Source organism: Temnothorax longispinosus, chromosome 2 (genome assembly GCF_030848805.1).
Source record: "Temnothorax longispinosus isolate EJ_2023e chromosome 2, Tlon_JGU_v1, whole genome shotgun sequence".
Taxonomy (NCBI): Eukaryota; Metazoa; Arthropoda; class Insecta; order Hymenoptera; family Formicidae; genus Temnothorax; species Temnothorax longispinosus.
Genome location: NC_092359.1, coordinates 1,840,995 through 1,854,100, shown reverse-complemented (window position 1 = coordinate 1,854,100; position 13,106 = coordinate 1,840,995). Strand labels below are relative to the sequence as shown.

General features: G+C 47.3%; 1 protein-coding gene and 1 non-coding gene across 3 annotated transcripts in view; one reads left to right on the top strand and one right to left on the bottom strand.

Moving 5' to 3' along the window:
• Positions 1 to 251: 251 nt before the first annotated feature.
• Trnan-guu (transfer RNA asparagine (anticodon GUU)) lies at positions 252 to 330 on the bottom strand. Its single transcript is given in 2 exon segments — positions 252 to 287; positions 293 to 330. It is a non-coding gene; the product is annotated as a tRNA-Asn (tRNA).
• A 2,971-nt stretch (positions 331 to 3,301) lies between these two features.
• Positions 3,302 to 13,106, top strand: part of LOC139808805 (protein PALS1) — a 65,923-nt gene continuing 56,118 nt past the window's right edge. Inside the window, exons 1-3 of one of the 2 annotated variants that reach the window (XM_071771220.1) lie at positions 3,302 to 6,077; positions 7,678 to 7,790; positions 8,059 to 8,113. In XM_071771220.1, coding sequence (XP_071627321.1) covers positions 6,014 to 6,077; positions 7,678 to 7,790; positions 8,059 to 8,113 — 232 coding nt within the window. In that variant the 5' untranslated portion in view covers positions 3,302 to 6,013. The remainder of the gene's footprint in view (positions 6,078 to 7,677; positions 7,791 to 8,058; positions 8,114 to 13,106) is intronic. The other variant, XM_071771224.1, reaches the window with a different exon arrangement.

The following is a 13,106-nucleotide window of genomic DNA, read 5'->3' as shown; positions in this document are numbered from 1 at the left end:
TATGAAATAGGACCATTAGCTCAGTTGGTCAGAGCGTCGCACTTTACTTAATTGTATTGCGAAGGTCGCGGGTTCAATCCCCTCATGGTCCATGTTATTTCTTTTTGGCAAAATGTTTAAGAAGGATATAAAATATGCATTATATATTTATATAATGCATATTTTATATATTTTTGCAAATAAAGTGTATTTCACTTGCAAAAAAAAATAACACTTATCCTTCTTAAACATTTCGCCAAAAAGAAATAGCATGGACCATGAGGGGATTGAACCCGCGACCTTCGCAATATAATAACAGTGCGACGCTCTGACCAACTGAGCTAATGGTCCTATTTCATATCTATTATATTGAGGAAATAATATTGCAAAACGTTATCGTCATATGGAATAACTTAATATTATAGTTACGTTTAAATAATTTGTAATTTTGTATATTTTTTATTGTTTTTATATGTATTTGAATCGCCGTATTTATGTCTATGTTTATTTAACTTACTTTTTATCTTTTTCTAATTCTTAGGAATTAGTAAAATCTAATCTAATTCTAAGAATTAGAAATAATCTACACTGACCGAAATGGACATTAGTGTAATTAACAAATTAACAAGCTTCACGTTTATCTCTGGCGACCTCTCGTTAAGATTATCGACATCTCACATCTGTCGGTAACGCAAGCTATAATTTTGAATAAATATGTTATAAAAAGTAAATTTTAAAAATATATGTCTACAATAAAATCTCTATGCGCGTAAATTGTAATCGGAAATTTATCGTGTTCAACTTGCTAGGATTTGATTCTTCTTCTTAAAAACGCTCACTGTGTTTATCACAGAAATATGTTCGAGAAAATATATATGCTGTATAAGAAAACATGCCGTAAACTGCGTCGTAGGTCGGATTTATGAACAGCAGTTTCCAAGAATTTAATCGCACGCGCACACTAGCGTAGGATCATCAGCTAATTGGGAATTAAATCAGAGCCGCGGTACAAGCGATTCGTTCAATTTCTAAAATAGTTTTCACCTCACAGCGGTAAGATTTGTTTAACTAGAACGCGGGCTCGAGACTCGCCTCGTGATTTTGCTTGCGGGTTACTATTAATCCGCACTTGAGTTAAATGTTGTACTCTCGATCACAGACAATAGGGCGACGTTGATTCCGCGATGATGCAATTACATAAGACGGAAGCTGAAGAGAGTCAGTTAGAAAGAGAGAGAGAGAGAGAGAGAGAGAGAGAGAGAGAGAGAGAGAGAGAGAGAGAGAGAGAGAGACCAGAAGGCAGTTACCGAACTAACATCCCCTATATTGATCTTATGGTCTTGCAGTTCTCTCCGTCTCGCCTTTTGGCTTGCACGCGTTTCCCGTGCACGTGCAAACCCGCAGAAACGTAGGAAAATCTCGCGGCTCCTCAGAAATAAACAAGCGTTAATTAGAAAAATTATACTAAAATTCTTTTAAAATTCCTGAATTTTATTTGTGCATATTTGTATATACATATAGAAATAATTATGGAATATACCTAACTTTGTCGTTAATAAATGGAGGGTTCGGGTTTCCGAAAGAGGATCAAGGCCAGGATTATAGCGTCAAAGAGTACTCGCGAATTATTAAGGTGTCCTAAGTATAAGATACTTTTGAGATGTTATTAAACGTTCTAAGATAAAAGGAACTTTATGTATATATTAAAAATCTGAAAAAAGTTGCTACCTTGATGTGATTATCTCTGAAAATACACGTGTATCCGTTTCACTAACAATAAATGCGACATATGCTCTTGATGAATATGCATGGACTTGGGAAGGCAGTTCAAATTACTTACACACCGGATTATTGCGCGATGCATAAATAAGATTGTTTCGCAACTCCGCGAATACCGATATCAATTTAGACAGGTATCGCGTTAACATTAAAGGAACTTAATGTGAGAATTATTTGCATTGGTAAATGCAACAAAAGTTGCGCTTTCCACGATAAAAGTAGAATTTATTTATTTTCGCGATATGAAGAATAAAGTAGAATAAAGTTCCGTAAATTAAGAGATCACTAAAGTTAGGTATACGTATGTATCTTTCCCAAGACTTACAAAGATCGATCGGTCTCATAACTGCGAATCTGTGATATCATCGAAATGAAAGCTTTCTAGAAAAATATAATTTTCTTGCCGGTTGGAAGTTAGAGAAGCGCAATATAAGTTTTCCATTCTACTTTCGCGACGTAGCGAGGCGGTCCTCCGAGCATAGAGCAACCCCCTTGTGTAAGTATCACAGAGACTCAGAGATCCAATATTGTGTTCGGGGAAGATGATCTTATATTCGTGAATTTAATATCGGATATTTGAAATTCTAGTTAGGATATCTCATAATAAAGACTCGGTTAGAATTCTGCCGCGCTTACCTTCGCCTCCGCGCCAACAGTTTATCGCGTGATAAATAAATAAATAAATAAAAATATCACGCTTATGAAGAGAGATGCAGGTGTAACTGGAATTTAATATCTCGACATCTGAAAATAGTGAGGAACGGACTACTGCGATTATTTCAAATAAGGAATGTTTTTTTTATTAACAGGATTTTTAAATCTGTGACGAAACTCGTCATATCGGAAATTATGAGATAATAGATTCCGAGTTGATTATTTTGTATTACGATTTATGCTGTGTACTTGGTTGTCGAGCTGTCTCTGATATACGTTTTGACATTTATAAATTCAAGCTTTAATATATTTTCTGTTTTATAAGCATGTTGCTAAAAATAATAGAAAATCATAGAACGGAAACTAGTTTATATTTCATCTGAAACTTAAAATCCGGCACATGGCGTAATGCCTTTTCAGTTAATTTCCGTTAAAAAAAGTAAAAAAAAAGTCATGGAGAAATCTGTAGTCAAGAGAGCAGTCGATAAAGTGCGTTCGGTTCTCTCGCAATTTTCGTCATACGATAGATAACGCCAGCGGTGGCTTTAGGCGTAATAGCACCCTCGGTACCGCCGCTCTCGGGAGATGCACCTCCCGCCTTCGCGGGCCGAGGAAAATCGTATTAATAATCGCGAGAGAGAGAAATAGGGCGCGCAAATCGCGGCCGAGCTGAGACCGCTGAGAGCTGGAGAGTCATCGCGAGATGTCGAGAAACGATTCCCCGATTTTCCAGAGCCAATTTCCAATGGATCGTCGATCGCGGCCGCGAGGCCCGCGAGAAACGCCGCCCCGTGCGCGCATCCTGCACTCATCTCGACGCGCCCCGAACCGTCGCCGTCGCGTCGCGCGCGTTCCGATCATTCCCTACCCCTACAGTCGACGGCGCAGGTACCGCGTGAAGGTTGCGGCGTATACAGGAGGAGAGGGCCTCGAAACGAAAGTCGAAGACCGGGGATTGCCGCCAACGGGACGACGCCGGCGCGGACTGCCGTCGTCGTCGTCGCCGTCGCCGCTCACGCCGCTCCGTGGCGAGGGTTGGAGGCGGCTCCGCGGAGGGGTTGGAGGTTGGAGGGTTGCTCCAGCGGCGAGAGAGAGCGGTGTCGGCAGGGCTGCCGCCGCCGTCGGTCAACGCGCACGTACCCACGGGGTTCACACCCATCTCGCGCTGCGGGCATCTTCGCGCTGTTCCCCCAGAGGATCGGCCTCGACGTCGTCCGCGAGGCGGATCATCGCCGCTGCCGCCACCACCACCATCGCCCCCGCCACCCCCTCTCCTCCTGCCCGCCTCCGCGCGCATTCTCTCAAGTTAATCGGACTCGCGTCGCGATTCGGCCGGGGATTCGAGACGGTACGCCGCTCCCGAGGTGCACACACACACTGCACGGCGCCGATTAGGGTGGTGGTTTGCGCGCCGTCGTTGACGGAGGAGGGTGAGAAATAGAGAGCACGGCACAGTTGCGCTGTGTCTCAACCCGGGGACCTGTGACACGAAGGAGAGTGAGAGACTGAGAGACGGTGCGTGAGTGCGTAAGTGGAGTACTTATTTTGTGCGCGGAAATCGTTCGAGAAGATCCGATCCGAGCCAAAGACCCTCTCTCCGTTCGGGAGAAATCCATATAATAGTTTCTCTCGACGAGGATCTCGGCGTTGATCCTCGGCGAAGAGGAACGGGACGCGAGAGTGCAGTCGGACAGCTGAGAGGACTTGAGAAAGACATCAGAGCGGGCGGAGGAGTGTCGCGAGTCGCGAGTCGCGGAGCCACTCGTCGATGGCCACGGTGATGTCGATCGCGGGATCCTCGCGGAGGCTCGGTGCACCCAGGCTCGATCCTCGTCTCCGTGCCGCGTCGCCGTGCTGCGTGAGGCAGCGACACGAGGGACGTGCTGTCGTTCCCGCGAGAGTAGCGTGACTCAACATCCCCGTCGAGGGATCAATTGTTCCGCGTGCCGCGGAGGAGAGCGAGCCGTGAGGGTAGGACCCCCCAATTGAGATCTCGCGATCGCGCGGATCGATATCCTCGATTCAGACTCGGGCAAACGCGCGCACGGCAAGCGCGCGCCGCGAGAGGGAGAGAGAGAGAGAGAGTGACGCGAGGGGAGAGCGACAATTGCGTAAGGGGGCCGAGAATCGCGCGCGCGATGATCTCGATCGTCGCCGGGGAATCCGGCGGGAAGTCCGGGACGTCGTGTACGATCCCCGCGCTGCTGACCAGATGCCCCGTAACGATCGTCGCCGACGTGCGGCCGCACGGAGGGTGGTAGCGCGCACAGCGGGATCGGAGGAACCGCGGCAACAGCAGCAACAGCAACAGCAGCCACAGCAACAGCAGTAGCGGCGACAGCAACAGCAACAGCAATAGCGGTAGCAGCAACGACGGCAGCAGCAGCGGCGGCGGCAACGGCGACAGCAGCTGGTCGGAAGTCAGAGCTAATACATCGTTTTTCGGCGCCGTGCACCGTGCACCGTGCACCGCTGCCGCGCGGGGCCGATGCGGTGGTTGCGGAACGCAAACGACAGGACGATGGCCGGTGGTGCGTGCACGGAAACGGCACACGAGACGTTAGTCGAAGCGCTGATCAATAACGAGACGCTCCGGCTCGCCGTGGGATTGTGAACCGGCGATCGCTATTCCTCACGCCGTGGCTCGCGAGGCACGTCGCCGTAAGGATGTAGGGGGGCCCGCGATAACGGGCCCCGTGGAGGCGCCGCTTCGTTTCCTCTCACTGCCCTCGTCGCGACGGACCGCGAGGACGATCAGGACGATCGGACGGCGGAGCTAGAGCGTACGATTTCAAATAAGAGAAAAGAAAAGAGGGATATATATAGAGAGAAAGAGAGACGAAAAACGTAAAAGGGAGTATAATACGTAATAAAATCGTGACACGCTGGTGGAGTGTCGAACGTAAAGATAATTATGTGTTCCTTAGTCCATCTCTTAGGTGGCTCCGAGTTATCGAGCGTGTATATCGTAGTTCTCGTCGTAGTAGCAATTTTCTTATACCACCCCTCGTGTGGAGCATAGATGCCTTAGTGTCCGTTTAGCGGAGAGAGAGAAAAAAAAAAACGAGGAGGAGACAGAAGTCTTGGATTTCCCGATAAACGGCCGATCGACGATCTCTCGCGATACACGATCGTAAATGCGGCGAGCACGACGGGAAGGCGCGGTTAAACGCACGTCGGGGTGTGTACGTTGAAGAAAAGCCACCCGGAAACGGAAAGCGAGGGAGAGAGGTGGAGGAAAGGAAAGAGGTGCGTTCCCCGTGTCGTGCGAAAAATATAATCGTCGTACGTTGTATAGCCGGTCGCGAAGTAGGTCACGAGGTCGATACCTAAAATGAAGTGCAGGATGCAAGAGGAAACCGGGAAAATGACATGTGCTAACGACGTTAATAACGGCGAACCGATTTTTCGGGGCGGACCCGGTAACGTAGTGCCGAGTAATTAGTGATTTACCGTGCACGTTGCGCGAAAGCCCGCCCGCCCGCCCGCGCGCGCGCGCGCGCGCTCGCGTGTCGTCACTCGCGCGGAGTGTCTCGCGCGCGAGGTAATCTAATATAGCGAACTACCCCTCTACACGTACGGCGGATAATTACTAGCGAAAATGGTCGATCTAGGAGGATACATCATTATACTGACGAACGACGATGGGAAGATCAAGCTGTACGGTACGTATAGCGCGTTTACATTAGCACGTTTTACTACGGCGCGATTGTTCGTTAGTTTATACATACATGTCTATGTTCGACAGACGTCAGATATTCCGCGAAACATTCGTTCGCGCGATGATGGTGAATGAAACCACCCGGAGTATCGGGTACTTGAAATGTAAACAATGCGCGATCTGTTTATGGAACGTATATAATCTGTGAATTAAATTTTCGAAGGCATTCACATACTTTTGTGAGTTCACGCCATGCTCAACGTAATTTTTATGTTGACGGATAACAATTTAATGGTGTTTTCAGGTATTAGATTGTCTTGTCTGCCTGCGTGGCGTTTAACATCGGCCCGGTCGAATATTCGTCGAATGAATCGCTCGAGATCGTCTCTTCAGATGTAAATGCGATTATCCTGGATCGCTCGGGGGAGTATGCGACGGCGCATTACTAGTCGAATCTAAATGAGAAGTGATAATTTTCTCGTTAGCGCGATCGTCACATGCGCGCAGCTTTACACGTCACGCACACGTCGCACGCTTTCGGAAACGGGAAATGTGCGACGCGACGGACGGATTTCCGATTTGCTCGACGTGTTACGGTAATGCGCGACGATTTACATCGACGACGTGTTTCGCGACGTTGTTATTTATAGGCTGACCTTTATGTTTACTTATCGTAACGCGCGCTTTATCGCCCCGAAGGAGGCACTCGCTCTATTTTATGTCTCGCTTCTTCTTCCCTTGATTCCCGTTGGATATTTTTCTCGGGAGGACGATCGAATCTAAATTTTTTTTTTTTAGGAATTAATCTTTGTATAAAAGATAGGTATAACATCGGCGATGCATTGATACAACTTGTACTAGCGTTACATTAGCGTAACATGAGCGTTACATTGACTTTTACATACTTTACGAAGTTAAATTAGCCACGGTGTATTAATTATCCCACTACCAATATTTGAATTGTAAGACATTGATAAATCGGTTACATCCCTATAGCGTTCTTTTCCTTTAGTTTATCGAGGGAAAAGATCTATTCGCGCCATCCTGCATTCTGTACGATGTAGGAAAAAAAAATACTTTAGTTGGTTGCTTTGAATTCGTTTGCGCGCAATGCTCTCTAAATGGCCGTGCTCATTAGCAGATACGTTCCCGTTTACGAAGCAGATTATGTGCTACATCCATGAACATTTAAACAGGGATTTTTGCAGGCTAAGCAGGCTTCGACGTCTCGTTTCATTATACGGATTATTGAATGCGATATCGCGTTCGAAGGCGCGCTGTAATATTCATTTAACACGAAATGCAATCAATATTCACAATACGTATCAGAGTTAATTGTTCAACAAAAAATTTCTTCCTAACGTTACTTATTATAATATTTGAATATTGTAGGTAATACTTGGGCTGTGCATTTCGATAATCACTGCCAGTACTGAAAATCTATATTTTTCTATATTTTGCGCCACGTATACTATAGATTTTCAGTACTGACGGTTGTCGACAGTAAATATCGGAATGCAGCCTTATAACGTATAATATAACAATTGAATTTGTGAAAGCAAATTGTAGTAAGATTATATTCACCGTTATGCGTGTGTTTGCAGGATCGGCAGCGGACAATATGGACACTCTGAAAGTGAGCGATGAAATTTTAGAAGTGAACGGTCGCACCTTAGAAAATGCAACTCATAATGAAGTCATTCAATACATACATCAGGTAATTATATCAGCATATAATATATTTCTGGTTATGTTATTTATATAATGGAGCGGTTCATTATACTTCATAATTTATCACACATTTCTTAATGAACCACCATCGCTCTTTCGGAAATGAAGATAATTAATGAATAATATATTCCTATAAAAGAGAAAAATGGAAAATGTGTAATATATAGCATATATATAATATATAGGTATATATTTTATTTTTATACTTTTTTAATTATATATAATACAGATAATTGTGTTTCCTTTGATTTAAGTGCATCCAATCTCGAACAATATGTCTGCGCCTTCGGAGAAGCGGAAACAAGATGGGTGAGTCGAGTTTTCGCTTTTACATCTATTTTTAAAAGTAATCAAGCAATATTATATATTTCAAGCTATTAAATATTAAAAGAAATAGGACGGAAATAAGTGAAGCGTCGAAGAAGTAGCAAAGATGGATGGCAAGTTTTATTAAATCTTAAATTACAAAGAAAACAACGAGCGCAATAATGTGGAAGATTAGGCGAAAGAAAGAGAAAGATAAACTAGGGTTGTGTGAAGCGGAGCTATACTTTTCACATTGAATTCATCTACGTCCTCGTTATTTCAAATGCCGGCGACGTGTTATTCTTTGAACAGATGTTTTTAAAGCAAATGAGACATTTTATCGCCGACCGGATGGTATTGTTGCTTTATCGTAACCGGGCAGACATTCGTACGAATTTGAATATACAGTTTAAATACATTGGCCACGGTCGATTTCACATTGCCCCGTAGCCGTGCTCTCGCCCTCGTTGAACAAACGCGTAGCATTTTTAAACACATCGTAGGGACGTCACGCGCGACAAACTTTTTGACGGAAAGGACGAAAGTAAGAATTTGGTCGCGGAAAAGCTGGGGCGAAGTCGCAATTCGTTCCTGCCGGACACAATTTTCCGATCGACGGTGCTCGGAGCGACGCGACGGTCCGGAGAATATTAAGAAAACTTCTGCAGCGTGAATTCCGCATTCCTTTCAAAAGTAACGGATTCGTCATACGTATGTGTCAGGAAAGTCCCGCGTGAGAGAATTATGAATACAGATTCGCACCTTCGCACCCTATTGCGCTTCGAAATAATTATTTCGTTCTTTTTCCCGTTGTCGGCCGGCGGCGGCGGCGTGTAGCATAGACGATAACGCGTCGCTGTCGTGCGGACACTGATAATACAGTGATTCATTCATATGAATGGCGCCGCTATATTGCGCGCGCTGATAACAGGTTTATTGCAATCGATTTCAATATTGCATCCGTGAAGTGGACGCGAAATTACAAGCCCTTTAATTCGTTTAAATCACTTGAAATGCACGCCTCTGTATCGTTATTTTTGCTTCGATATTTATCGAAACCCATGATATATTCCTGCACATTCTGATTATTTCAATAATCATCCCCCCATTAAGCTGTTTCATTCTATTGTACACGAATTAACGTATACAGCATTAACGTTCGCTAAAATTCGCTTACGCGGCGCGTAACGTGGCCGTTTGATTTTCAAGTTGCGTTTACATCATGCTACCTTCGGATTCATCGCCAGTCAAATTCGGCCGTATTTCTTAGGTAATTAGGCATTTGTTTGGGCATATTGGACGTTCTGAATGGTGAACAATAGAAAGACGCGACCGAAGGATCGGCGGGCAGGTCATTCGTCGGCGCGGCAAAATTCGAACGGCGTTCAGGGGGGACCGTCGGCCGATTCCGGGAAGGCTCGTGCGAGTCCGAGCGTTCGCCAGGTAAACGCTCCAGGTGGCCGCGTACGGTATCGTCGGTATCGCAGTAGGAGGAGGGGGTGGAGGGGGAGGAGGGAGAGAGAGGCAGGAGCGGAGAACTCCGGAGGTAGGCAGGTAGAGGCAGGTATAGGCAGGCGGGCAGGCTGGCGGCTGCACATGGCGGACCAGGAGGTATAACCTTCGAATGGTATCCGCTGTCACGCTCCGCGCGGCCAGTACGGAGGAGCCGTTCGTACGCGCGCCAAGCGGTTCCGCGCGCGCTGCTCCGTTTCGTCCTGGTGCCGCGACGCCGCGAGTCCGTTCTCTAGCGCGACGACGACGACGACGACGACGACGTCGACGAGGACGACGCGACACGGCCGTCGAGACACGTAGCGAGTTTCTCCTTGTTGGAGAACGCGCTCTCGCGATTTCTCGTTTCTCGCCGATTGTCCGGTCGAGGATCGCGGCGCGAGTTCGCGCGAGTGCCGTATATATCGGGTGAAGCCAACCGAGAAAACGCGCAACGTGCTCACGCGTCCGGTTTCTGCGTTCGGGTTCCGCGCGCGCAGCGGTGTGGTTCGCCAGCGGTCGTCGTCGCGCGGACGAGCCGCGATTCCGCTTCGCGGTCGATCCGCGGATCACGAGCGCGGGTCGGTGGTGAACGGTCATCTCCCGCGGATCGATGCGCGCGTGACGGAGGAGTGAAATTCGTGATGGATTAAGGTGCGCTCTGTGCGGTGATCGCCGTCCGGTGGGGTGGTGGTGGTTGCAGTGGTTGCACGAGCAACTTGAAGGAGCGCTTCTCCAGGCCAGCCAACGAGGAGATCCGTCTTCCTGCCTCTCGCCTCTCTCATCCCGTACGTTTCTTTCTCTCTCGCTCTCTCATCATCGTCATCATCTCGGCGACCTGTCGATCCGCTCGAAAAGGTAACGCTGCTTCCTTTCTTTCTCGTCGCGCTCTTTTCGCTCCTTTCTCATCGGGCGCACTTGACGCGATCCCCCGGCGCGGTGTCGAGATCTGCAGACTTCTCGGGGGCCGCGTTTTCTGGGTAACGCGCCATCGGTACCAGAACGTGCCAACGCGCTTCGCACTCCGTCTCCGCCGCCTGTCCTCCTTCCTTTCTCCCTTCCTCTTTCCGCCATTCGTCTCTCTTTCACCGTCTCTTGTGACATGTCGACTTCGCAATATCACGCGCGCCACTTATTTCCGATACACACCTCGTCGCGCGCTCCGCGGTTTTCAGCTCGCGTCCGCGCGCCGTTTACGAGCCCGGTATATACCGCGGGGGCTCGTGTATAGCCTGACTTTTATTAAGTCTCTCTCTCTCTCTCTCTCTCTCTCTCTCTCTCTCTCGTGCCGCTTTGTCACGCCGGTCGCCGATAATTTTTACCGAGCCTTCGCGCTCGATTAATCGCGCGTAATCCTTCCTTTTCGACTCGTCTCGTCGATCAGTCACGCCGATTCCCTTGCCGCCGTGTCATCTGGCGAGTATTAACGAATTTTCAATATCACCGTGGAAATATCTTACTTGATCTGTATAGAAATTCATTTTTCATCTACCCGGATCAATTAAATTCCTTTTTCCACGCCCACGTCATCGTTACTCTCGAGTCCTCGCGGGATCTCTTGCGCGAGAGCGTGTAATTATTTAACTCTCTCACACATCGCTCGTTTGTCCTTCTTTTTTTCTTCTCTGTCACAATGAAAAGGTCTGCGTTAATGCATCCTGCATGAATGTTTTAATCTTGTATAAATTTGCATGTGTGAAGTCTAAATGATATCCTCTCTTGCGCGCGCGTTTCCATTTCTACTCATCCCTCGCGCTTTGCGAAACGTTAGGAATATTGATTAGAATCGGGTATATAACAGATTTTTCCAGGATAGGCTATTGCGTTTTATGCACGCTTTTATATTACGTCCTCCGCTCAATCGCATTCCTTGCATTGAGATATAGACGGCTATTTAGAACCTCGTCATTCTATACGGTTCTTTATACGGATGTAATGTCAGAAATGCATCTTGCGAAATTATTTTCAAAGCTTTATAAGATTCCCTATGTCATACAACATATAACTTACTAATTAAATAAATATCCACAAGATATATGAATGTTATATTTATTACAATTCATGTTATAGTTACATATAATTGTTATAAACAATATAATATTACATGACAATGATGTACTTGTAGTGTACATCAAATCTTAGTTCGTTCGAAAAGTGTCGGGAGAGTGACCGACGTGTGTCCATAATAATAACTCATTGTTAGAGACGCGAAAGTTTGTTTTACGTTCTTGCATCATCGGTCAACGTCAACGTTGTTCCGCCGCTCCTGAGTTTCGTTCATCCTCTTAAATCTGCTGTCCGTTGCGTCACGTACGTACTTTTCTTTTTTCATTTATGATGACACGCGAACTTATCCATTAAAATTCGTCCGCGAGAAATATTCTTTCGAACCATCCCGATCTGCACGAAATCAAGTTATAAAACGTTCGATCTCTTTTTGTTCCCCCCCCCTTTACAAGAACATGTATGCATAGTTAGATTCGGGAGAGATAGACAAATGTAAAAAAGGGAGTCTCTCTCTCTTTCTCTCTCCAGTGAACCGGCTGGGCCCCGCGTGATTTTCACGTCGAGCAACATCCGCGCGGCCGCACATCCGCCTTCCGTGTGCGTACATGCGTACCGCGAATAATGCGGAATGTGTTTTTTTTTTGCCCCTCTCCGACGCGGGCTAACAATCGCGCTGCCCACGATGCGTGTCAAACGCGTATTGTCGTGGCATGGGCGTATTCGCGCGCGCTCCTGGATGTATACCGATGTACTGAATGTACGGCACGGCCGGCCGTCACGGAAACGAGGAAGCGCCGACGCGCCGAACGCCGTACGGACGGACGTGACGTGACGGAGGAGAGTAGGAAACGGGAGATGTGCGTGAAGCCGCGGTATAACGTAAAGACACGGGAGAGGCGCGGGTTTTACGAGCGCGAGGCACGCGGGATGCAGTCGAACGAGTGCCTCGCGGAAACCGGAGCGGCGTATACGGGGTGTCCGGCGAACAGCGAGTGAAGAAGCGATTTTTGTGTTCCTCGAATTCGGAGAGATTCGTTCTGGCGCAGGATCGAAATACATGTATAGCATTTTCCGAACCGAGTCTTTCGATCTTCGAAAACGGAATCGCGATGTAGTTTCGACGGGTTTGGATGCTTCAAGAATGTAGGGGGAAAAAAAAAAAGAAACGGACCACGTAACGTTTGGCGACAAGAAGTCACCTTGCGGCTCGATTACCGGGGGAACGTTCGACGTAGGAAAACGAACGCCGTGTGCGAGACGTGACGGTCGAAATGAAATTTTCGTCGAGGAAAATTGGAATCCGGACTTGGCACACCGGACACCGTCTCGTGATCTTTTCACGCTTCTCGCCGGAGTACCCTGTATACGCGCGCCGATGCGCTCGCGTGCGAGAACGCGATAGGTATGCAGCAGAAATCGAGAACGAGCAACCCGGGAGCAGATCGACCGCCGACGTATAAATTAGGCACGATCGCTTAAATCGTCTCGCGCGCACTTC